This window comes from Mustela nivalis, assembly GCF_964662115.1.
Source record: "Mustela nivalis genome assembly, chromosome: 5".
Classification (NCBI taxonomy): Eukaryota; Metazoa; Chordata; class Mammalia; order Carnivora; family Mustelidae; genus Mustela; species Mustela nivalis.
The window spans coordinates 42,612,280-42,638,642 of NC_139024.1; the positions used below are offsets into that span (position 1 = coordinate 42,612,280).

The 26,363-nt window shown below is 38.6% G+C and overlaps 1 protein-coding gene across 6 annotated transcripts in view; it reads right to left on the reverse strand.

Annotated features, from left to right (window-relative positions):
• ZNF292 (zinc finger protein 292) overlaps positions 1-26,187 on the reverse strand; it is a 96,017-nt gene extending 69,830 nt beyond the window's left edge. Inside the window, exons 1-5 of one of the 6 annotated variants that reach the window (XM_082730628.1) lie at positions 25,287-26,187; positions 24,445-24,524; positions 23,208-23,751; positions 22,848-23,094; positions 22,450-22,646 (exon numbers count right to left, since the gene is read on the reverse strand). In XM_082730628.1, coding sequence (XP_082586754.1) covers positions 22,450-22,617 — 168 coding nt within the window. In that variant the 5' untranslated portion in view covers positions 22,618-22,646; positions 22,848-23,094; positions 23,208-23,751; positions 24,445-24,524; positions 25,287-26,187. Of the gene's footprint in view, positions 1-22,449; positions 22,778-22,847; positions 23,752-24,444; positions 24,525-25,286 lie in introns of those variants that run through there. The other 5 variants (XM_082730629.1, XM_082730626.1, XM_082730627.1 and 2 more) reach the window with 5 other exon arrangements.
• Positions 26,188-26,363: the final 176 nt, after the last annotated feature.

Consider the following 26,363-nt stretch of genomic DNA (forward strand, 5'->3'; position numbering starts at 1 on the left):
CTGTAATCATTTCATAATGTCATCTTGCATACCTTAAATATATATAATTTAATCTATCAATTATACCCCAAAAAATGGGGGGTAGAAGCATTTCTCATTTAAAAAGAAGATTAAAAAATGAAGAGGCACATGCTGGAAGAGAATGTTTTTAAGTGATATTATCTGATAAAGGCCCTGTATCTAGAATACATAAAGAACTATTACAACTCTATAATAAAAAGACAAATGACCCCACAAAAATGGGCAAAGGTAAATGGACAGTTTGCCAAAAAAAAAAAAAAAAAAAAAACAAATGGCTTAAAAAGTACACCAAAGTTTCTCAGTATCATTAGTCATCAGGGAAATGCAAATTAAAACACAAGAAACCGCTACACATCCACTAGAATGGCTTTAATTAAAGACAGACAAACCAAGTTTTGGTAAGGATATAGAGAAAGTTTGTTTAGGATTGTTCTATAGAACCAGACTTGAAAAATTTTAAACAATTAGTGTCACTTAAGACAGATCCCTGGCTACCTGAAGTTTCTGATATAAGTAATCAAATTTACAGAATGAAATTGAAACTAATCAAAAAGAAAATACCCATCAACATATATTAAACACTGCTTAAATATTAATGGTTCAAAATCATATTACTTTTAAAAAAATTAACTGTAATTCAAAAACAAAAAAAAATAGAAATTACCTGAAAACCACTTTTACTATAACACCCTCAATTATCCCTATTCAGAGACGGAAAATTAAAACTTTTTAAAGACTTCTTCTTTGCAAAGTATATGTGTAACAAAAAAGAAATTAAACCTCCACAGTTGTCAGAAATAAAAACATTACAAGGAGACACCATTTCACCCTGCAAAATGGCAAAAAGTATAAAACTTTAAAAACAATCAGTGCTGTAGAATATTTATCAGTACAGTCTTCCAGAGGTCAAGCTGGCAATAAAAACATTTCACATGGGCACAACTGTTAAACTAAAAATCCTGATTCTACAAAAAAATCCCAAACAAATACTGCCACATACATGCAAAAATAGAGATATAAGGGTATTCTGACATTTCCTGTAATCCAAAATATTGGAAATAACTTAAATGTCACTAATAGAAGACACTTTAAAAATAAGTTATGGTATGTCCATACTATGAAATGTCTTATTTAAAAAGAATGAAGTAGGGGTGCCTGGCTGGCTCAGTTGAAAAAGTGTGTGACTCTTGATCTTGGTGTCATGAGTCAGAGCCCCATGTTGGGTGTAAAGATCACTTAAAAAATAAAATCTTAAGGGGCGCCCGGGTGGCTCAGTTGGTTAAGTGTCTGCTTTCAGCTTAACTGAAGCTTAACTGTGATGATGATCCCAGGGTCCCGGGATTGAGCCTGTATTTGGCTTCTCCCTCTCCCTCTGCCTGCTGCTACCCCTGCTTGCTCTCTCTGTCAAATAAATAAATGAAATCTTAAAATAAATAAATAAATAAGATTTTTAAAAATGAAGTAGTTTTGCATTTATTGACAAGGAATGATGATCAGGATATATCAAAAGGTGAAAAAAATGTATGGCACAGAACAATATACATGATCCCACTTTTTAAGCTTGATCATATAAATACCAATGAATTATACTTATGTGAATACATAGAAAAACGTCTGGAAAGATACTCAATTATGTAACTAGTTACTTCAGGAGTAAAAAGTGGAACAGGAGGTTAAAGATAAAAATCTTTGTATTGTTTGGATTTTTAAATAACAAAAATGTTATTTTTATAACTTAAAAAAGGAAACAGTGAAGAAAAAAACTGAAAACTAAAAAACTGCCTTTTATACTATGTACTAGAGAGTTAAGAAAAGCTAATCACAAGTGTATCTCTCTTAGAAGATATCTAGAAAACTGTTAGAACTGACTTGGGATGCTGATTACATTTCCATAAATAAATCAGTATCAGTGATCACCCCCATCCCAAGCAATGACTTCTCTGGCTCCTGGTAAATCCAACTATACAGGCTGATTATATATGAAAGTCCAATTACTGGAATTGAGTTTTATACCACCAAAAACCTGATCCAAAGTAAAACAAACTTAGGCTTCAAAGATGTTTTTCAGCTATTTAAACACTCCTTTGAAGGAATTTTTCCTGCAGTCTTCTTAAAAATATATATCCACTTGCTTAACAATCCCTTTTCCTGGTAAATTTCCCTGTAGCAAGCATAGGCATTCTTAACTGCTCTGAGAACTTCAAAATCTTCCAGAATCCTCTATCCTGACAATGTTCACCAGTGCCTCTGAAATACCTGAATGAAGAAGGCTGATAGGTCTAAACCAGTGTTAATTATGGGACTTTAGGGTTAACAAGGGTGTAAAAATGGAGGGATAATTAGTACATAAAACATAACCTGTATTTTAAAATTTTTCTTCTAAATCAAAAGACTTGTGCTACAACACATCTACACGCAAAACACACACAAACACACACACACACACACACACACACACAACACACAGACCGGGGTGAAAAGCAATGTCAAAGGCATACATGAGTCAACTGGAAGAGCTCCCAATGCCCAAAACTGGAATAATCTGGGCAAGAAAATACAGTACTGGATTATAACACAAAGTATACTTTGTGTTATATCCATACTTATCCATACTTATATAAATAAATCCATACTTATATAAATAAATGACTGAATAAGTAAATGCAGGAGAAGTGAAAACCTCCTATAGAAAAAAATTCCCAATAATTTACCTAGACTCCACTCTCAAGGAAGTAGAGTACAATTTCCCAACTCTTAATTGTGGGTTGTACACAGTGACTTCTTCCAAAGAGTACAGTATGGAAAAAGAATGACTTTCCAGTGGAGTAAACTGACAAACACTGCTAAGCCAGGTGATCAAAGTTAGGTCAACAGTGCTATGTCATGTTGATAATATGCACCCTTAATATGACTGTGATGACAATGGCACTTTACCTGTGTGATCTTTCTGCCAAAATATCCTAACTCCAGCCCAATCAAGAGAAAAACATTAGACAAATTTCAACTGAGGAATATTCTACATAGTATCTGATCAGTACTCAAAACTTAAAGTCACCAAAAGTAAGAAAAGTCTGAGATATCGCCCCAGCTCAGAAGGGCCAAAGGAGTTAAGACAACCAAAAGTTAATGTGGTATCCTCATGGGATTCTGACAGAAAAAAACATTAAGATAAAACCTAAGGAAATCCAAATATAGATTTTAATGATACTATATCAATATTGGTTAATTGTGACAAATGTACCATATAAAATGTGACTGATGTGGGAAATTAGCTGTGGGGTATTTGGGAATTCAATTTGTACTGTCTTCACAATGTTTCTGTAAACTTAAAAATATTTTAATAAAAATTTATTAAAAAACAAAACAAAACAAATTTGTCAGGGCACCCACGTAGCTGAACTGTTTAGGCATCCAACCAACTCTCGATCTCAGCCCAGGTCTTGATCTCAGGGTCATAACTTCAAGCCCTGCATTGGGCTTCATGTGGAAGATAACTTAAAAAAAAAAAAAGAAAAGAAAAGAAAAAAGGATTTGTATTTGCAATTATTTATTTTTAAGATTTGTATTTTTAAGGTTTGTTACCTGAGAGAGAGAGAGAATGCGAAAGGGAGAGAGGCGAGGAAGAAGCTGACTTCCCATGGACTAGGGAGCCCAATGTGGGACTCCATTCCAGGACCCCAGGATCATGATCTGAGCCAAAGGCAGAAGCTTAACCAACTGAGTCACCCAGGTGCTGCCCCTAAGTTTTGTATTTTTAAAAACCCTTCATTATTATACTCCTTCTCACACTTGATATTGGTTATTTTTACCTGGCCATTGAACTTGGTACTGGCTCTTTCAACACTGTGAACTAAACTTGCTAAAATAAGCAGAAACTAATACAGCTCACCATTATTAATCTAAACTTGAGAATTTTCTCAGATAATGCAAAAAATTAAGCAATACTGACATTCTATAAACTAATTTTAACGTATGTATATTTTCTAAATTATAATCATGTTAGCTGCAAGTTAACATGGTTCTCTTCCATCCTTCCACTGAAATATTCATAAAATCATCCCTGGGGTACATAGAATATTTAAATAGTTCTGGAAAGTTAAAACACTGGCTAAAAATCTGTTAGGCCTCAGAATAAATTAAACAGAGCAGGAAAAGACAACCAGGAAGATGGTAAGAGATTTCTACCTATCTGCCAATGGGAATCTTTACCTTAAGATCTCTCTATTCCAAATTAGGTACCAAAGCAACCTGAGTTGTTTCCCTTCCCTTACCTCATTGGCTATTTGTACAACTCTCTTTCCAGATGCATTCAGGAGACTACAATTTCCAGGGATGCAAATGAAAAATGGAAAACAATATAGTGTGATGGAATCATAAAGAACTAAAACTCACTCTGAAGAAGGAACTGTTTTTCATGTCCTGTTTCTGGCAAATGATAGATCACTCAAAATACCCAGGAATAAATTTAAATTACTCAGACATGTTTTGTTTGGCTCATACAGTGTATGGGGGTGTTTTCCCTCAGACGTTTTTAATTACTTGCCAATATTTCAAGATTGTGCTATTATACTAAGAATCTGGATTTCTAGTTCTTGAGAAATCAGAATATCCAGCAACACTAGGCCAGAATTCCCACACAACAGTCAGTAATAAGAAGGTAGTCAACAGGCAATGAATCTGGGTGGGAACTGTGGTTCCTCACTATTCTTTCCCTACCCTACTTTACATTCCTGGGGTTTGTAGACATTTATTGTCACTGCTGGCAGAGACAAACAGTTAAGTAATGACAGTAGTTTTTTTTTTTTTTAAGATTTTATTTATTTGAGAGAAAGAGAAATCACAAGTAGGCAAGAGAGGCAGGCAGAGAGAGAGGGGGGGGAGGAAGCAGGCTCCCTGCAGAGCAGAGAGCCCGATGCGGGGCTTGATCCCAGGACCCTGGGACCATGACCTGAGCCGAAGGCAGAGGCTTTAACCCACTGAGCCACCCAGGCACCCATGACAGTAGTTTTTAAATGATTTTTTAAAAAAGATTTTGTTTATTCATTTGACAGAGATCACAAGTAGGCAGAGAGGCAGGCAGAGAGAGGAAGGGAAGCAGGGTCCCTGCTGAGCAGAGAGCCCTATGTGGGCACAATCCCAGGACCCCGGGATCATGATCTGAGCCGAAGGCAGAGGCGTTAACCCACTGAGCCACCCAGGCCCCCCTGACAGTAGTTTTTAACCCAGAAACACCAAACTATATTTAGTCATCAGTAAATATCATGTATTTGTCCACAGAATAGGTTCATCCAACAGCCCTTCAGCTACAGACCTGGCTATGGATGTATGTATTTTCTAGTACTAAGTGGCCAGGCCTTGAAATCCAGAGATTTAGTCAAGTGTGTTATTGGACAAGAGTTCCCAGATACTTAGCACAATTGATCTGTACCCATAATTCACAGTATTTTTAATGTATTTAAGTCAGAAAGAATTGACAAATTGTTTTATGTAAGCACTTTTTACCTAAATATTTGATCACTTTTTATTAGGATGAGAAATTTAAGGGGAAAAAGGGTAATTTATTCACTCACATAATAATAACTGTTAAAGATCAGAGTGCAGACAGCGCAACTGGAATCCCGAACTTATAAAGCCACACACACAGTCCTGCCCTATTCATCTACTCCATGAAGCCTTGCTGCTAATGTAATGTACATAGTTAAGAAAAAGTTTCAAATTCAAGTTTTCAGAGAAATGATGGATTCAGGAGCAGGAGTTTTTCTCTTTGGAGACTCTTCTATTCCAATTATTCTTCCCTAAATTACCCATATTTCCCCCATTATTATCTACTTAAAATCTTACCTACCTAAGACATATCCACACATCCCTAGAAATTATTCTGGATGTTCCTTTACAGACACACACACACACACACACACACACCCTCTTGTTTCTAACTTGGATAGTAAGCTTGTCTAATACTCAAGAGAAAGAATAGGAAACCCTTCTTTCCCGCGTGGCATAATGTCCCTAGAATACGAAATAACATTACAGCATACACTGTAGGGGTGCCTGGATGGCTCAGTTGGTTGTGTCCGACTCTTGATTTTGGCTCAGGTCATGACCTCGGGGATCATGGGATCACCCTATGACAGAGTCTGCTTCCATTCTCCCTCTCCCTCTGCCCCTCCCTCCTTGCACATGTGCACTGTCTCTCAAATGAAAAAAAAATCTTAAAAAAAAGAATAACGCATACACTGTAAATAACAAAAGACTTCTGTGATTAGCCTGGGAGTTTACCTCTATCAATAAACACAGAAAAGTATGCTTGTAGTTCTAAAAGAATACAAACAGTACACCAACAAAATTAAAATTATTACTGTTAGTTAAATTGCCACACTGTGTTATCCGAGATAGATTTTAAAAAAGTTTTTAAAGAAGTAACTTCTTAGTAAGATACAATATATGCCATATGAATTTCATGTTATATTTTTCTCGTAGGGGCCGGCAGGAAAGAGAAAAATGTATCTGATAGCAATGTATATTATAGAATATTTTCTTCCTTATTATTCTTACTGCAAAGAATTTTATTTTCTGTTATGATTAGATTCATTCCCTTGTAATTATCTTTCTCTAGTACATTACACCCTTACAGAGTTTCACATGTCAAAGAACAGAATAAAATAGGAATCTTTTCACTGAAAGGGAGGAAAACTCCTATTGGTAAATTTATTGAAAAATACTTTTTCCCAAAAAAACAAAGTACTTTTTTCCTTTTCAAGAACATTCACTTTATACATAGTAATCTAAGTTTAAAATAAAGGGGCGGGGGGGGGGGGAGCTCCTCTACAGAAAACATCATTTGCTTTTAAAAATTTACTTAAAATACTAATTAGATAAACATCCCACTGGGGAGATCATCATCTACACGGTCAGTGGTATCAGTTTTATCTTCAATAATATCTCTACCCAAATTTGTCACAAATAGTGAAATTAAAGCAGTAGGTCCAGGAGGTAAAACCCCCTCAAACAAGAGTCTAATATCCTATTTTATTGATTTTACTTTAACATATTTAATACAAAATGCAGATTCTTTACTTCTGTACCAGTATAAAAGCTATCAGATATAGCAGATTTAACAAATTTTGCTACAGAATCAATAATCTGTCATTAATTCTATTCCTTCCTCCTTCAATTTCTGAAGCTACTGTCATTATCCCTTTTAAATATATATCACAGCTTCAAAGAAAAAACAAGTACTAGGGTGCAGAGAAGCCAACATATTAAGTCAGAAATTCAGTATCCACTGAATTGAGAAAAATAGTTGGGAATGAAGGTAGTATTAACAGAATACTTTAGTCAACTGCAAAGAAATAACTACAGATACATGATGTTATGAGAGATATAAGGGGATCATAAAATTAGCAAAAGTACTCATTTTAAATACCCACAAGATTCAGATATGAAAATGAACAAATTTACATGTCTACAAATAACATTTAACAAGTTAGCATTACTAATAAATTGGTCACAACAGCATTTCTGTATCTCCATTCCTTACCAGCCCCATATCCTCTAAGAGTGTGGTGTGCTTTTCTTTTAATCCAACCTCCTATTTGGGTAAACTTTTAAAAGATAATTCACATGACTGTCATTTGCTAATTTATTCAAAAAGAAATGACCAGGTAGAAATTTTCTGAGCTATCAAATATGCTCATAACTTAATAGGATTGAGAAGTTCTCACTTGGTGTTTCTTGACTGTTTAGAGACATAATTAACCATGAAAACACAATTATTCCATTCCCTCATCTCAACAATTTTTGAGGCCAGTGACTTTTTTCAGACTTATTTATTCACTTCAGAGAGAGAGAGAGTGTGCATGCACATGAGCACACAAACAAGTGGGATGGAGGGGGTGCAGAGGGAGAGTGGAAGCAGATCTCCCCGCTGAGCCCAGAGCCCAACTGAGGGCTGAATCCAAGGACCCTAAGATCATGACCTGAGCCGAAAGCAAGAGTTGGACGCTGAACTGACTGAGCCACCCAGGTGCCAGAGACTTTTAAGGATGACTCCCAGACAGTTATAAGCCGACTGGAATGAATTTTACAACCATGTTATTTTATTTCTTTAATACTAAACTAAGTTTCCATGGACTAGGTGATGACCCAAATAATACCGTGTATATGAGGGAAAAAGTATCGGTACCAATCTACAGGTTTTATGCATAAATATAGTATGTAATTTATTTCATTTCAGCCTACTGCATCAGGGTTCAACCAAGAAACAGGAACCACACAGTAATTTGAAAAGGGAAAGTTGCACTTAAAGAAATAGAACAAGGGAGTAACATATATAAATGTGTAAAGAGAACTCTAAAGAATACCAGAGGGCTGGGTGAAAGTATCCAAGGCAGAAACAAACACAGAAGAGGGCCCTCCCCCCAAACTAGGGTATGCACCAAGGAAAAGGTGTGCCTGCAGCCTGCTGGATGGCAAGGAAGTTCACCAGGTTGGGATGCTTGGACCTAACAGGTTGGTGAGTGAGCACACATAGGGAGATGAAACACAAAGAACCAGACCCAACAGTGCCTATAGGGAGGGCCATGGAAAACAACCCTCAATGGTGTAAGAAGACATGCAGGGAGAACTAGGGTGCTAGCCACTGGCTCTCCAGAAAGGAGACCTATGTTCGGGGTGTGCAATGTACATGTCAAGGGAACTATGGTGAGATGGTCATGAAGTTGGGGCTGGGACTGTGAGCTCACCAAAAGCGTGTTTACTGTGGACACTCACCCTGGGACAGAGCACCACGGGATGTCCCCATACCTGTCCCACTAGCAGGCATGCAGTAGGAGCGAGAAACAAAAACTAAAGCCCCTTCCTTGTGTAGTGTCCCTTCAGTATGCTCTACTAACAAAGCGGAACATCAAAGAAATGCTTAATGGGTCAAGCTCCAATATCACAGAGCAAGTAACTGAGTTGATTTAGAGCTGAGAGGGAATCTGATAACTGGGACAACTTAATACTCAGGTATCTTTATAAAGGGTAAAGGGTGAGAGAAGCAATAAACCAGAAATACATACTACATTAAATCTGACTAAAAGACAGTAATTAAAATCTGCTGTTACTCTTGTCATATCTCCATACACTCTGAAAATGGGAACAATAAATCAGGCAGTTATTTAATAATTTATCTCAGAAATGTCAGCTACTCATAGCACTATAAACCAGAGGTTTCCAAAGAGTACACAGTGAAGTTCAGAAGGGGAAAAAACTTCTTGTTCTATTGAATTTATCTAAAACATAAACTCTGTAATTTAGTAAACATACTCAAATAACTATGTAAGCTGTAATAGTACATATATATATTGTGTGTGTACACTCTCTCAAAATATCTTACTGTGCTACATTAACCCTTGTTCTTCTTAGGATGAAATTATGTAATGCCTACCCAATGAGATAAAGTGAGGTGAATGACATAGGCACTGTGATGCAGCATTCTCCGACACCTAAGGAAGAAAATGAAAGATCCAGAGAAAAATAGATGAAGATTGGGGGGGAATGTGTAAGATGGTGCAGGTCTCCTTCAAGAACTTTCAAGAAGAATTAAATGTTAGCAATGAGTATATCTGTGGAAAGGCACACAAGTTTCACTATTAACATTTATTGTTATTCTGATAAAGTATAATTTCTCTATTCACATTATATACATTTCAGTACCACACTTCCTGAGAAATAAATGTATTTTAAATATTAGATACAAAAAACCCCGAGTTTATTTAATGTGACTTAGTACGTAAAACAAAAGCAAGCCACGCAATTACAACTCTTTAAAAATTAAACAGAATATATGAAAGTTCTGAGTGATGGCTTTATTATGTCTCTAAGACAAGAACATTCATTATTTCCTCCAGAATACAGAGAAGAAAGCAGTAAAATGAAGAAAACAAAAGGGAAAAAACCCACACCTGTTTAAGAAGAAAATAATGTCAGAAAAGTATACTGAACTCCCTTTACAACCTCTGGCAATGGTATTGTTATATATGCTAGATTAGTACTTCTCAAACTTTTCTGCAGAGGTAACTTTTCTGTTTTATACATCAAGATACCAAGTAAGAGCTTGGGGTAAAGGGAAGGAGTTACCTTAATTTTTTAAAGTTTTTTTTTAAAGACTTTATTTGACAGAGATCACAAGTAGGCAGAGAGAGGGGAAAGCAGGCTCCCCGCCAAGCAGAGAGCGCGATGCAGGGCTCAACCCCAGAACCCTGATATCATAACCTGAGCCGAAGGCAGAGGCTTAACCCACTGAGCCACCCAGGAACCCCAATTTTTTAAAGTTTTAAGACCACTATCTAGATGACAATAAATTAGAGAGTATTTTACTAACGCTAAGATTAATTTTCTTTTACGAGGGAAAATTTCAGATCTAGTCCTTTTAAGTGTGTTAATAGCTAGCAATCACTGTGTACTTCCAGCATTATAACATGCGAAGTGCTCAGCAAATATTATGCCTTAATCACGACAGCTTTAAGGCAGGTATCACCTCCACTCTGTAGAATAAAATGAAGCCTGAAGTCCTAATGGAAGTAAGGGAGTTGTAATTTGAATCACAGTTCAAAAACTGTACTTTCAGTTACTCTGTAAAACCTTCTCCCATCCCCAGCCTCTCAAATCCCAGGTTTAAATTTTGGACAAAGGAAAGGTTTCAATTGTAAAGCCAATAATCTACTCTACTCCTGGTACACTCCACACATCAAGTAATCTCTCTCCTGCTCACACCCCCAAAATCAAAACAATTTTTTATAAATTACTACGAAATAAAATTCCACCTTCTCTAAAATACAGACTTCAAAAAAGTTGGTAGATCAGTACTCTAGGTTATTTTTCAATGTGATGATAATAGATAGCATTGAATATGACAGAATTTTTGTTTTTAAATTATGCTAGGTCATTATCATATATAAAACATCAAAGGTGTTTCCAAAGTAGTCTCTAAGTGTAAATGAAAATGTTGCTTTATATTGTAACAATCATTTAAAATAACTACATGTCCTTGATCAATTCTTAGAACAACAAAGGTCTGTACCATTTCCATTTCAAGGATAAAGCAAAGTTGTAAGTAGCATGCCAAGGATCAAAATAAACAATTTTGTGGAAATTAAAACCAGTGTCCTTAGAATCCCAACTTTAATTCACAGTATCTAATGGGATGTCAAGCAAAGTATCATGAGAGACAGAACGTAAAGAGTAAGTTTTTTCCATTAAGTAAAACACGATTTATAAAAGATGATTCTCGGTGTGGGGTGGAAATCAAACACCACAAATGGCTTCATTCAAGATAAGTAAATCCTCAAAGGTCTTTTTGGTGTTAAAAATAATTTCTCTTTGGCAGCATTTGCAACATCAGGTCACCTTTTCAGAAATATTTTATAAATAGGTCACAATATTGAGTATGCTAAGCGTGACTTGCCAACATATTCAGTTTTACACAATATGGTGGTGAATTTTTAATTACCAAAGAAACAGCAGTTATGGAACATTCAGAACCGTTCCTATAAAATATTTTCATGCTAACAAAAAAGTTCATGATCAATTTGTTCGAGGATATACATTTTATCCATCTTACCTGTTTTTATGTGCAGTATTTCATTTTAGGCAGGCATAGAGCTTTAAAATAGATACACAGGGGTGCCTGGGTGGAACAGTTAAGTGTGGGACTCCAGGTTTCAGTTAGGTCATGAGATGGAGCCCCAAGTTGGGCTCTGCACTCAGCATGGAGTCTGCTTAAAGGATCTCTCATCCTCTCCCTTGCACCTTTCCCAACCCTCCTCACCACAAGGGCGCACTCTCTCTCTCTGAAATAAATATTTTTTAAAAATAAAGTTATACAAATACAATTTGGAGAAGTTTGATAAGTCACAAGATTCAAACTACTTAAGTATTAATTTAGGAAGTATTTTATTAAACTTTGTTTTATTCTTTTGAAAGATAATCTTACAAAAGTTTTGTTCAAAAAATTAAAAACAAAAATTTGTAGTTTCCAGAATATAAACTGACAAAATGATAATGCTTTTGAGGTAATTATACCTTTCAGGTTTTTTACAGACTGAGATTCATCATATTTGCAAAAATCTGGGAAAGATCAAGAGTATGTACAATGTTTATACAGATAATACAAAATGTAAGCTATTAATTTGGAGTAAGATTCTAAACGCCTCGTTTTGATGATAATGGCTCATCCAAAAGTAGTAGTAAAATCATTCTTATTTAATGAAATAATTTTCTCTCAAAAAACACAAATATGGTGCTTCAATTAACTTTGGTAAGCTAAAATTACCACAGCTATTAATTTGAATACTTCATAAACCAACTTTCTAATAATCTGATAAAACTGTTTGGGATGGGAATCCAGTCAATTGTTAATTACCACTTTTAAATTCAGATTACCTTTTAAATATAAAACCTGTATCTGAGTTATGAACTTAATATATAATGCTGCCTATGTCAGGCATCAATAAGGATGCCAAATGTTCCACATGAACACAATGTCCAGATATTTGAAGTGTTTTCATTTTAGCCATTTATCCAAATATCTCAGTCTTCCTAAACAAATGCCTAATAAAATTGAGTATTTTCTGATGATTCAGTGTCATACTAAACAACTATTATTTAGTAATGATGAGATCCTAGGAGGCAATCTGGATTAAGTGAGACATTTAAACAAACTGGTGCCTTTCTGAACATTAATAATTCTCTTCCTCTTCAATCTTAACACAGCCTCTCTAACTCCAAACTTCCTCTCATCTCGCCTATTTTTTCAAAGAAAGCATGAGCTAAAGATCTTGTCCTGATTAGAGATGAGCTCATATCTGACATCAAATCCATTTGGGTTTCAACTATGTAACACTGCTCCTCCAAGCAAAATCAGAAATAAAGTAAAATGAACAGGTATATTTGTAAGGAATGAAGAGTCCAATTTAAATGGAGCAGAAAGTTCCTGTCGTAACAGAGAAAGGATGGGGAAAAAGTAAACAACAGAGCAAGCACAGTCCTGGCCCGAAGCTTAAATTTGTATGTTATCCTATGCACCAGTATTTCTCGAATTGAGTTCCATGGCCATTATGCTGGGTTTCTAGCATTCACTGTAAGAAATTTAAAACCATATTTTCATTTTTGATCTTCCTCCTAAATAAAGTGTAAGAAGTTCTGAATCAGCTAGACTAGAAGGCCGCCTTGTAACTTAGGATTGCCTGCCTTATCCTTGTGCTAACTACTAAACTGAGCAGAAAGATTCCCCCTATGAGGAGGGGGACTGGCTGTGCCTATCAGTGGACTATAAAATCAAGAGCAGCTTTGCAATATAATAATAATAAAATAGAATACATCATACCTAGTAAGGATAAGTACTGTTTGGGGAGATTTTTGTTTTAGAGTGACAAGTAAGTGGTAAATTAAAAAAAAAAAAAGTTACATATTACTAAAAGCTGAGGTCAAAACTTGTAACCCTAAGATTGAAAGACTCACATTTTTTGGTTTCTGCGAATTCAAGCTTGAGAAACACTGGTACAAATACTGGACTGCCAACCAGGCAGAAAGATCAAAGCAGCATACTAAGGACTTTTACAAATTGAAAGTAAGGTTAAAAGCAAGTTTATCAGTTAAAAAAAAGAAAAAAGAAAAAAGAAAAAAAGGCCATGGATTAGAACAAGACCTAAGAGGCTACTATTGGGACTGCATAATGTTCAGAAAGCACAAAACACCAAACTGAGACCAGATTTAATATTAAGGTAAAGAACTATTGTAAATAAACAGGCTGTTCTACAAATTTCCCAAAATTTGAGTGATGTAGTGGGGACACTGTTCTTCTACTTAGAAATTGAGATTAGAAAATGTGAAATAGAAATGCCTTTAGCCAATCTACGAGAAAAGGAGCAAAGAGATGTGCTTTGATTACAGAATATAGATTGACAAGAAAAAAGCAGAAGTAGGGCTACAGAGAGGAAAAAATGAAATCTGACCTATAAAGTATCTGACATTGCAGTGGGGAATAAAGGGAACCGGGATATGTGTCAGATTGTTAGGCTACAGAAAGAATCCCATTTCCTTGTACCCAAAAGAAGCTGGGTTTGATCACATGTACCCAAAAGGAGCTTGGCAAACATGACACAAGCAGAGGCTTAAAAAGGAGTTGTGCAACAGAACTTGATCTCCTCTTTCCATGTAAAGAAATCCCAGATTACCTTACTAGATGTAAGAGTGGAGCAGATGAACCAACCCAACTGAGGAACCTTGGCATCCAACCCACCTGACAACAAGACAAGTGAATGAGACCGTCTGGGACCATTCAGCCCCAGACAACCTGCCAGCTGACTGCAAACCATCCAATAGACCCCCTAGACTGGAGTACAGTTAATAAAAACAGCTATTCTTCTGGGGCATCTGGCTGGCTCCATTGCTAGAGCATGTGACTCTTGATCTTGGGGTAGCTGAGTTACAGCCGCACATGAGGGGTAGAGTTTACTTAAAATAAAACAAACAAACAAAAATCAGCTGTTCTCCTAAAACCACTATGTTTTGGGGTAATTTGTTACACTGCCATAATACAGAATACTTCAAGAAAAAACAAAGCTGGGGGTGCCTGGCGGGCTTAGTCAGTAGAGTATGTGCTTCTCAATCTCAGGGTACAAAGTTCAACCACCACACTGGGTATGGAGCCTACTTAAAAAAACAAACAAACACCTGAAGTTAGCACATTCAGCTTTTTTGTCTGTTTCACCGTCCCAAATTTAGAAGGGTAAGTCTTTAAGCAATGTTACTATATATTATCTATACTTAAAAGATCAATTAAAATTCCTTTGTTTGGATCTTAAACCCTTACTCGGGTTCTAATTTATCTTTTCTATCCTATTCTTCAACCCAACCCCTGACATTTTCCTCCAAGATGCCAGTTTGAAGTTGTTTCATTCTTCTGTTTATTCCCACCCTTCCCACTTCTATTTACTTATCCAAATTCATTAAGGACTCAATGTAAATAAGTGTGTTCCTTTCCAGATCAATTTTTACTAATTTATTTCAAAATGCTCTTAATTTACACTCCACTTACTGTTATTTATCACTAGCTACTTTACTATCTAATACTGTTGTTTAACTGCTAATATATGCATCAAATTTGTAAGGGCTTTGAAGGCAGAGATCTCCATAATTCTCCACAGCTCCCTTAGCATCCCACATGAGGAATTTAATTACCTAATTAAAATAAATTAAGAAAAGGGCAGCTGGGTGGCTCAGCGGGTTAAGAGTCTGCCTTTAGCTCAGGTCATGATCCCAGAGTCCTGGTACTGAGCTCCACATCAGGCTCCCTGCTTGTTGGGGAACTTGCTTTCCCCCTCACCCTACGCCCACTGTTCCCATGCTTGTGCTCTCTGCCAAATAAATAGAAAAAAATTTTCAATGGATAAATTAAGAAAAAAATACATGTAATTGACTGAATTTTAACACATCTTCTTGGCTAAAAATGTGTATTCACAGACAAAGTTTTTGTAATATACAGTTAAGGGGAAAAAGATTAACATTTTAATTCTGAGATACACTGTGCAACTCTCAATGCTAAAAGGATATAATGAATCAAGAGATTCTCCTGGGAACAATACATAGTTAAAAAGTTATATGGAGTATGTAACAAATGCATGAATAAAAAACAAACTTTCCATTTTATAAATGAGGCTCCTCCCATAGTGACTGGTTAATTTCATGAACTGGATTTATGTGTGGGAGTTAGAAAAAAAAGGTAAATTCTCAACTCTGACAGAATTTCAAGGAACATAAATACAGCAAAAGCTTCATATGGTTAAGAACACATATTTTCAAAAATCTTTGGTTTTGCAGGTTCGTCATATAAAATATTATAAGGGGCAACTGGAGAATACATCTTATCTTCCTCCATTTCAATTTAGGACCAGGAAGTAATTGTCAAGAAGGAGGCAAGCAAAATTTGGCAAAGTTTTCCTTTGCTAAAGTTGGTAGAAGCATATTCTGGAAAGTGGAATTTAGTATCTCCAATATGCAATCATACTAATTATGAACACTCAAAAAATTATTTCCCCTGAGCATTACCTACACTTTTAAAGTTTAAATGACTTATTACTCCCTCAATACCTAAAGTAATTATCACTAATTAACAAGCAAGCCATCCTTTCTTCCGATTCAAAGTGTCCTAAAAATTAACTTAAGATATCCTCTAATAATCAAAAGAAAAAACCTAGCTTTAAAAAAAAAAAACTAGCGATTTTTTGAGGAAAGAGGGCATTTTCAAAACCTTTGCCATTAAAACAAAACTGAACAGAACCTACAGATAAAACAATCAACTTATATCAAACAGATGAAACTAAAATATACTCTGAAATATTTTAATTATATAACTCGAATACTCAGAAGCTCTCCTAACAGTTTTACTTTGATTTTTCTTTCTTATTCCAGTAAGGCACCAGTTAATAAAAGCAGTAAGGTCTGGCTCAAATCCTATCTCAGTAAAGCTTTCTCTGATACCCCAGCCAGAAATGCTGACCTCCTACTTTAAACAATTTGCTGAAATTACTATACATAAAATTAACTTATTTCTCTGAACAGCCACCATAATTAACTGATTAAACACTGTCATAGACTGAAACTATTACAGGTTTTTTTTAAAGATTTTGTTCATTTATCTGAGAGAGAGAGAGAGAGAGAGAGACAGCACAAGCAGGTGGAGGGGGAGGCAGACTCCTCAGTGAGCAGAGGGTAGCCTGCTTCTCCCTCTCCCTCTGTCTGCCATTCCCCCTACTTGTGTATGACAAATAAATAAAATCTTAAAAAAAAAAAAAGCCACAAATTTACATGAGAAGCTATGGAATGATCTCAAAGATATGTATTTTTTGGTTAATAAAAGCCACATGCAGTGTACAGTATGTCCTCATCTTTTTTTTTTTTTTTTTTTTTAGATTTTATTTATTTATTTGACAGACAGAGATCACAAGTAGGCAGAGAGAGAGAGAGGAGGAAGCAGGCTCCCCAATGAGCAGAAAGCCCAATGCGGGGCTCAATTCCCAGGACCCTGGGATCACGACCTGAGCCCAAGGCAGAGACTTTAACCCACTGAGCCACCCAGGCGCCCATCATTTAATTTTTTTAAAAAAAGCAAACATGTATTCCTGGAAAGAGTAATAAAAAACTATTAGGGGACTATCTTTGTTCAGAGTGACAAGAGGTCTGGGATGGGAAGATCAAGTTTTTGTTAATATGCCCTTTCTCTGTTTGAATTTATAAAAAAAAAAAAATTAGTACACTACACTTCCTTTTTTACGATTTTATTTATTTGCCAGGGATGGGGGGCCACACAAGCAGGGGGGCAGCAGGCAGATACAGGACTCGATCCCGGGACCCTGGGATCATGACCAGAATGCAAGGCAGACACTCAACCAACAAAGCCACCCGGGCATCCCTACACTACACTTTCAATTTAAAAAAATAGAATAAGGGGTTCCTGGGTGGCTTAGTTGGTTAAGCTACTGCCTTCGGCTTGGGTCATGATCCTGGAGTCCCGGGATCTAGTGCCACATCTGGCTCCCAGCTCCGTGGGGAGTCTGCTTCTCCCTCTTACTTTTTCCCCTTTCATGCTCTCTCTCTCAAGTAAATAAATAAAATCTTTTAAAAAAATAAGTAAAGAATAGAATAAAAAATAAACTTGCTAATGATACACTGCCTTTTGACATCTCTTCAACTGTCATCTTGAAGTTTTATTTAAATCTTATTTTATATACAAGAGTCTTCTGTAACTTATGTTCCCTGCTAACATCTTAATCTAGTCTTTGCATTAAATGCTTTCTTAAAAGTACAAAATTTTAATTATATCAAAAGGTCAAATCTGTGCTTTAATCAGGACAATTAAGTATGCTAAATTGCCAACCTCTTACCCCAGTAAAAAGGAATTGTTTTAGTAATTGTTTAAGTAATTGCTTGTAATTTCTACTAAGGAAGTAGACATTTTCTTGACCTCTCAAGCTCAGTGTGAATTTAAGTATCCGCTAAACAACATTTACCTAGACCTGTTCCGGATTAGCTACATTTCTTAGCTACATAATTATGAAAAGATCATAGCAACTAAAAAAAAATCTTACTATATTATTTTTCTTTCTGTTCAGTACTTCTCAAAAAAACACTGTGGGTATTTAGGCAGAGGAATCCATTTTGGTGGAGGGGAACGGTCCTAGTATCCATGGACCATGGACACTAAATGCCAGTATCACATCCACAGATACTGCAATCACCAAACAACTGACCCCTTAACTTATTTTCAAATGCCCCTGAAAAGAGATCTTCAGGAGAGAAAGTACTTTGCAATTAAGAATCATTGTTTACATGAATTAAAGTATGAAGTATGTGTGTGCATGTAGGCACACATGGAAAATACGTATTTCCAAAAATGCAATCCAATCTTTTTAAGATTTTATTTATTTGTCAGAGAGCAAGAGCAGGCATCAGCAGGGAGAGCAGGCAGAGGGAGAAACAGGATCCCCGCTGAGCAAGGAGCCCCATGCGGGACTGGATCCCAGGACCCTGGGATCATGACTTGAGTCAAAGACAGACACTTAACCACTGAGCCACCCAGGCGTCCCCAAGTCAATCTTTTAAAACAATTATCAGCCACATGAAGATGAATGAGCAAAACCAGTCACAACTCATGTATTCATCAACCCAGTCATCTAGCCCTGCGCATAATGCTGTCAACAAATACCATCCCCTAACAAATCATTCTTCAACTATTAAATGGCTTAACTTTTTAAATGAATAATTTTAAAATCCTTTTAGAACAATTCTTCTTTTGAAATGCTTCTGTTTAAACTCCCAAATAAATAACCTTCCACTGTACTGCACTGATCTCCTAAATAAAAGATGTAAGTCACAGTACACAAGGATCAGTGGTTGTCTACCTTCCTTCAGAGACTGTAGACTCTGTGAAGCCAAGGACCACGATCATGACTGGCTGGCCCACAGTGTAGGTATTCAATAACAATGCTGAATGACTGAGTGAACACTGACCCTGTCCAATACAATAAATAGTCCAAGAAGTTCCAATTATAATCAATTTTTATGTACACTAATGATCCTGACACAAATAAATGTAAGAAATTATTTCTGGTTATCCTGTATTCTTACTCTAAGTTGATTAAAAAAAAAAAACAATGAAGTAAACTACATTACTTAGATTAAAGCTAGCTTGTAAAGATTTAAAGAAATTTGAGATTTTTGACAAGCACTCCCTTATACTCATCCTCTACCACCTTTTCCTCCTCCTACTTAAGCTTTAAGCAAATGTTCAGGTAAACAAGTAAAAGTGGGGCATACTTCCAACACAATATAAAGAACAAAACAATTCTGTTAACAGTTAGAAAAACTTACTTAATATCTTTTATTTCTATTTTTCTTCTCAGAACTAAAGAAATCTATTATATTGTACTTCTCTGAAAAAGAAAGAAAATCTACAAACTAGGATGCATAAGCAACTTCTTCTTTTGTAGATTTCACTATATTCTCCAGAAACTCATCTTCTGGGGTGCCTGGGTGGCTCAGTGGGTTAAGCCTCTGCCTTCACTCGGTCATGATCCCAGGGTCCTGGGATCGAGCCCCGCATCCGGCTCTCTGCTCATTGGGGAGCCTGCTTCCTCCTCTCTCTCTCTCTCTCTCTGCATGCCTCTCTGCCTACTTGTGATCTCTGTCAAATAAATAAATAAAATCTTAAAAAGAAACTCATCTTCTGCTGAGGTAAAACTTCCAAATATAACTAGTCCATTTTTTAAACTAATTTTTTTTAACTAACTCGTTTTTTAAAAACAAATGTAACAATAAGGACTGCACAAACACTAACTGTTAACAGGTATAGAATATTAAATCTGAAGCCCACTAACTCTGACAAATATTTGTTTATCTTTGCCTTTTTGAAGCATGTAAATATCACACTTTTACAGAAAAACTTACAAAGAAAAAGCTAATCTCAAGGTTAGAAACAATTTCCAGGTCATAGCATTTCAAATACTGTTTTTAAATTGCTCCAATAAATTCTTTAATTGTTAACCACTGTTTTGCTCAATTCCTATCAGCATGTTAAGTAATAATGGCTGGGATACAATTTTAAAGAAACAATTGTTTCAAGTACTGCCCATTCAACCTAATCACTAAAACAGATTATTAAAACAACAACAACAACAACAAAAAAAAAAACCCAGCATTTGTTCTAGAGGAGATCAAATATCAGACACATTCTGCAACTTTTCAAGTAATGGAGATTACTTTTAAATGCATTTAAATTATTGTGGCATTTTAGTGCATGAAATATTTCATTATTCTTGAAATCCAGAAACCTAGCATTTGTTTTATTACTGTTTCCTGCAACATGAAACCTAGCACATTTGTTTTATTACTGTTTCCTGCAACATTGGTCAATAAAAACTATTTACATGGTATAAAACTAATCATATAAAACACAGTAAATTCCTTTCATATTGATTTAAATTGTTTCATCCATTAAAAATACTTTTTAAAGTGATAAGTTTCTGATATTGCATACACTCAAAAAAGTCCAACCTGCACAAGATTCCTTTTTCCAGAATTATTAATCAGGCTTATAAATATTGCTGGCTAAGAGTATTTGCGGTAATTAGCTATAAACCCATCAGTGGATACTGCTATTTAAAAAGCACCTTTCAGCAAAGCTAGACTTTAATACTTTTCACTGGCTAAAGCAGACTTTACTTATAACAGAAACACTTCCTTTTATGGGTACTTTAAGTATTCTCTCACAACTAAAATAAATATATCTAAAAGACCAATTAACAATGAGTTGGCACTCCCAGGGTAGGTCAAAATGGCAAATTTCAACAATTCTTTAAAACAAGTCTTCAAAAGAATGATGGGCTCTCTAATTCTGCCACAGGTATTCATCAGACCTTTATTACCTTAAGTGGGGAGCTCTTGACACTGCACAGACTTCTAAACAAGTCACCACTTGATCTCACAAAGTTTTTTTTTTTAAGATATGAAGTACTACCAAATAATCAGTGACAATAACGTGCATACATTTGTGGAAAATTTTTTTCTATGGGTTCAAGTATCCCTATCTTCTACAGGAAAGATTTCTGAAGACTAAAAATTAAATGAAAATGTAATCTTTTCGGAGATTCCAAAATAGTCCACCCATTGTTCGGCCTTGGGCTCAGTATCATTCCAAAACAACTTCTCTATACCGATACATTGACAAGTTAATTCTAAATGTGATCTGTATAAATTGTCTGTTTCCTCCTCAAGAAGACAATTCTAACCAAAATCTTCACCACAGCCAGCAGCAGCTCCTTGAAATTTCAAACGTAACTGGAGGGTCTGTAATCAGGGCCAAATGTAGACCTCAAAGTCTGCGATTTCTATCGAGCAAACGTGCTTTCAACATTCTAAATCCTGGTTAGAACGCAGTTACTGGAAAGCAGTGTCCTTGTTCAAGAAAGGGAAGGAAAGGACTAAAACTGACCTGAGCACAGGTCCACAAGAACCTCAATCCTCTTTTAAACCAGGAGGCCAAATAGGGAAGGCTCCAAGTAACAGAGGCGGTGGGGAGATGGGGGAGGAAGGGCAGAGGAAACCGTACTCCTCGAAGGGTGAAAGCAAAAAAGAGAAGCGGACTCTGGAAAGCCGCCCCACAGGATACAGGGAGAGCTCCTCTCCTCTACCGAGGAGAGCAACCTTTACCATGGAAGCGGTGCACCAAGCAAGCAAAGGCAGGAAGGGACAACCTCTGCGCCCCCACCCCGGAACAGCTCAGCCAGCTAGAAGGGGTCGGGGAGGACGGTTCCACGGAACATCAACAAAGGCCCCTTCAGTCCTACGGCGAAACTCGAACAACAAAGGCCGGGAGACAGCGAGGACGGGGCCGGGGGCGGGACGGATGAAAGCAGGGGGAAGCAAAGGAATCAAACCAGTGGGGGCGGAGGCCCGTCGGAGTGGGAAACCAGAGGCGCAGAGGCGGGGGGCGCGGTAATCCCCAGTGCACAATAAGAGGAGGAGAAAAAAGAGGACCTGGCCTCCATTCCTCCTTTACCGTATCCCTGCGGCAGAGAGGACTCCGGTCCTTGGCCGTCTCCATCTCCCTGGCCCCGGGGACTAAGCAGTCCCGTGCTGGGGGAAGGAAAGGGGAGGGGGATTTTCCGCCCTGACCACAACTCCCTTCCCCCCGTCGGGAGCTACCGACAACAACCGCCACAACGGCAGCCACACAAAGGCGCCTTCCTCACACCCCCCGCTCCCGCCTGGGCGGCGGCGCCAACGATGGCAAAGAAGGGACGACCACCGCTCAGCCCCCAGACGCTCGCTCGCCCTCTTCCCCCTCTAGCTGGGGAAAAGGGGGAGGGGACCCCCAGGCGCCCTCACCTGGCACAGATGCTGACAGTACTCCGTGGCCGCTTCCACGGCCGGCACGCGGCTCTCCCGCAGCTGTCGCTCCAGCTCCTGGAGCCGCTCGCCCAGGCGCTGCAGCTCCGCGACGCAGCCACCTCCGCCGCGACTCAACCTCTCCTGCTCGGCCTCTTCGTCCGCCATCTTCACACCCCGCTCCGTCGCGTACGCACCTGGGTCACGTGATAACACAATGCCACGTTCGGCGGGGTCACGTGCCGGGCGCGCTCGCACGCCGCCGAGCACGTACAAAGGGCCCGGTGGGGAGGATGGGGGAGCGGAGAGAGTGGCGCGAGGGAGCCCGAGGGAGGTGAAGGGAAGGGGAAAGGAAGAGGGCGGGGTTGGGGCGGTGCGGAAAACCGCCGTTTACTTACCCCGAGCGGGAAGTGGGCTGCAGCGGCCGAAAGGGGCGGGCCGGTGGAGGCTAGCTCTCGGTCACGTGGGCCCCGCGACTGGGGGTGGGGGGAAGCCTGGGGAGCGGCTCCCTCTGAGTGTCCCGATTCCGGCGTAGCTTTCCCCAATCCCCGAGGTCTTCTGCGGACATTTGCCCCAGTTCCCCCAAGAAGATAGGTGAGAGAAAGCTCTGGGTCGGCTGGGGCAAAGGCTACGCATGCGGCTGGCCTGTAGGCAAGCCAAAACAGGGGAAAAGGGAGAAGGTAAAACCTACCCATGGACCGCAAGCGTGAGAGCCAAAGCGGTTCTATGAGCTGTCAAAATTGTCTCTGACTTCTCACCAGGCGGGGGAGGAGGGATCTCGTTCCTGAGGTACCAGATACCTCACTGGGCTCTGCTCTTCAGTCCCAAGAACGCCTCTCCCGTGGAAACACAATCTCTAGGGGGTGGAGGCAACAAAGAAAAATAACAATTGGATCAGAGCAGGATGAGGTTCAAATTCTCGGAGCGAACTCGTGAAAAACATAGCTTAAAAGATTTCGCTTTATGAAATTGTGGACGATGTAACCAGATGATTTTTTTAAACCACGAAAACATTTCTAAAATAAGTGATAGCCAACTAAATCTGTTTCACTTTTATTGAAGACTTTTCTCCTACACACTACAGAAATCACCATCACTGAAAACACTCTATATGAAAGCTCTTGAAAGTAGGTCAAGGAAAAAAAAAACAACCAATAAGAACTCCATTAAAATGATAACGGAGGAGGGAAAATTGATGCTAAAATAAAAGAACAAGGTTACCGAGAATTATAAATTCAACAGCGTTTTTTTCCTGGTGCTGCAAATAGAGATGGCATTCTCAACCGTATTTTATTTGGTTACCTGAAAGGAATGAAGAGGTGATACTTGAAGAAAATAGAAGAGGTACAACAAAAAAAGTCACGTCCTTAATCCTAATGCTCAGAATAATAAAATGAATATTTTGTTAGTAGTAGAAAATTAGACAAGATGCTTATCTTAAAACTACAAAAATTCAGAAACTATACTGATAAGGCACCTACCTAGTCTTTTCACTATCATTCAAAGTGATATTTTTCTAGTACAAGAATTTAAAATAAGAATTCCTATTGTGTGCAGCATCCTCTTTCAGAGATTTCTAGCAGCTACAGAAAATATTCTAGATAGTATGTTGTCCAGAATGAATGTTTTGTAATGCATCAGTGGTAGTGACATCTGTTAAGTACCAATGTATAAGATGAGTGGGCACAACTGAACCCCTTATGAAAAACAGTATCAGCTAAAATACTAGTACTGCATAGTGTACTGATACTACATATTAGCAAGACAAGTTCTCCAAATATGTACTTATGGAAGAGTCTAGGGAATGGGGATATATTTTAAAGTATCACTGATAGCTGAAAAAGCAACAATTAAGGCACCTAATTTTAATACTTGCAGCTCACTTTCCCAAGTGAAGTATTTTAGACATCCAAAACCAGGTTTCTCAATTTATGTTATTTTAGGATGACAGTGCAAATATAAAAAGTGAGAAATATGAAATTTAGCCAAATGTACCTGTAAATCCAAAGATAGATATCAAAAGGTTAGCACGGCATATTTTCACTTCAAGAATAATGGCTTGCACTACACCTAATCTACAGAAAAAAAGAAAAACAGAGCAAAAAAAGGAAAATACATGAAAAGAGAAATATATCCAAATACGGATTTTAAAAAATAGCCTGAGAATGTAGGTCATTCCCTCCTCCCGCTCAGGATAGCCCTAAAAACCAAGAGATTTGATTAGCAAATCGATTCTGAGCACTATAAAGGTTTTGCAAATGTCCCTCAGCGGGAATGACTAAGTCCTTCACTTTTATCTGTTATCTTTGAGCTCTACCTCCCCATTCGTCTGTTTTAGAGCCTACAGAAAATGGAAGGACTAGGAGTAAAATCATTTACTGAGTATTTATTTATGTACATGCACTGCTTGGTTTGGGAACATCAAAGGTGGATAAACACTATTCCTGCCTTGGAGAAGCTTACAGTTGTGATGAAGAGTCAGTCACCTGCAAAGGCATTATTTACAACATAAGTATTCTATTATGAAAATGTATGTAGATTCAGTTCAGAACACAAGAGTCTGAGGTGCTGCGTAGAATGTCTACAGAATCTCAACAAAGTACAGGTTTTTAATGAAATGAGAGGGATTGGGAATATTCTCCCTTACAAGGTCAACATTGTCTTGGAGATATCAGAAATCTCATTCTTATCCATAGAAAATATGTATCCACAAGTACGCCATTGTTTCTACCTAAGTCCATTTGTCCTTAAATACCAAACTGTCAGTTCATGAGAATCATTACACACACACACACACACACACACACACACACACACACACACACACCCCTACTTACTGAGCAGTTCCTGGGGAAATCGGAGGCCTGTTCCATCGATAAGAAAAAACCCTGGGGCCAAGATAATCCGCCTCTCTGGGGAACTCATTGTCAGCACAGCGAATGCCCATGCCCATTTTGGACACAGCGCAACTGTTATAATCATATGCACTTTCACTTCCAAGAGGCTCTATTTCACAGTAAATCTGAGAGTCAGGAATAGACCCCTATCCCATTCCTGCGATCAATAAAGCTGGGGAAAACTTTAGGGGACAGATACGTTTGCATCCAGGCCACCTGTGCCTGCCTGCTTCGCGAGTTGCCCTGCCTGCCCCGGCCTGCATCTCGCCAGTGCACATTTTTTCACTAGAATTCTTGAAATAGCAGGGCCCAGGGGCAGGAAGGGAGCTGGGTTGTGCCTGCTAACAGAGCCAGAGGACCGTGCCAGGGATGCAGCGAGCGCGATGTTTGCAGAAAACGGATCGCTGAGGGGTGAGGCCCGGCAGGTCCTTCCAATCCCGGGCGCAGAGAACCACCGTAGCCAGACCTCCACCCCAACACGCAGGGAGAGAGCGCAAGGCAGAGCGCAAGGCAAGGAGGTGGCAGAGACAGCGCGCCGCTCTCGAGCGGCTGTTTCTCCCTCCAGCGGCTGAGAAGGTCCAGAGGACTAGAGCCGGACTAAAGCTCTCTCGGCTCCGCTAACCCTGTATGCGGGTCTCCAGTCGGCGGAGGCTACACTTGGCTCCCCGGACCGTGGCCCATCTCGCTCGCTAGCCCGGCAGCCGCGGGAGTGCCTGCGTCCTCGGTGGTGGGGCCGCCGCCGCCGGCGCGCTAGCAACGAAGCACTGGCCAAGGCGGTTTTCCCACCTAGCGCTGCAGATCGAGTCCACAGAGCGGTTGTGTCTGCTGGCCCAGGAGCAGCGGCCGCCGCGGGCCTCCGGGCCTAGAAATGCTGGAGCTTCAACTGGGCGCGGCGGGGCGCTGGGCCTCCGGAAACCGACCGGGAAAGGATGCTCCTGTCTTCCTGACGAGGCCGCGATGCGGGCACAGCTGCTTGGTCTCTGGCAGCTCAGCCTGCTCTCTTCCAAAGAGCTGGGC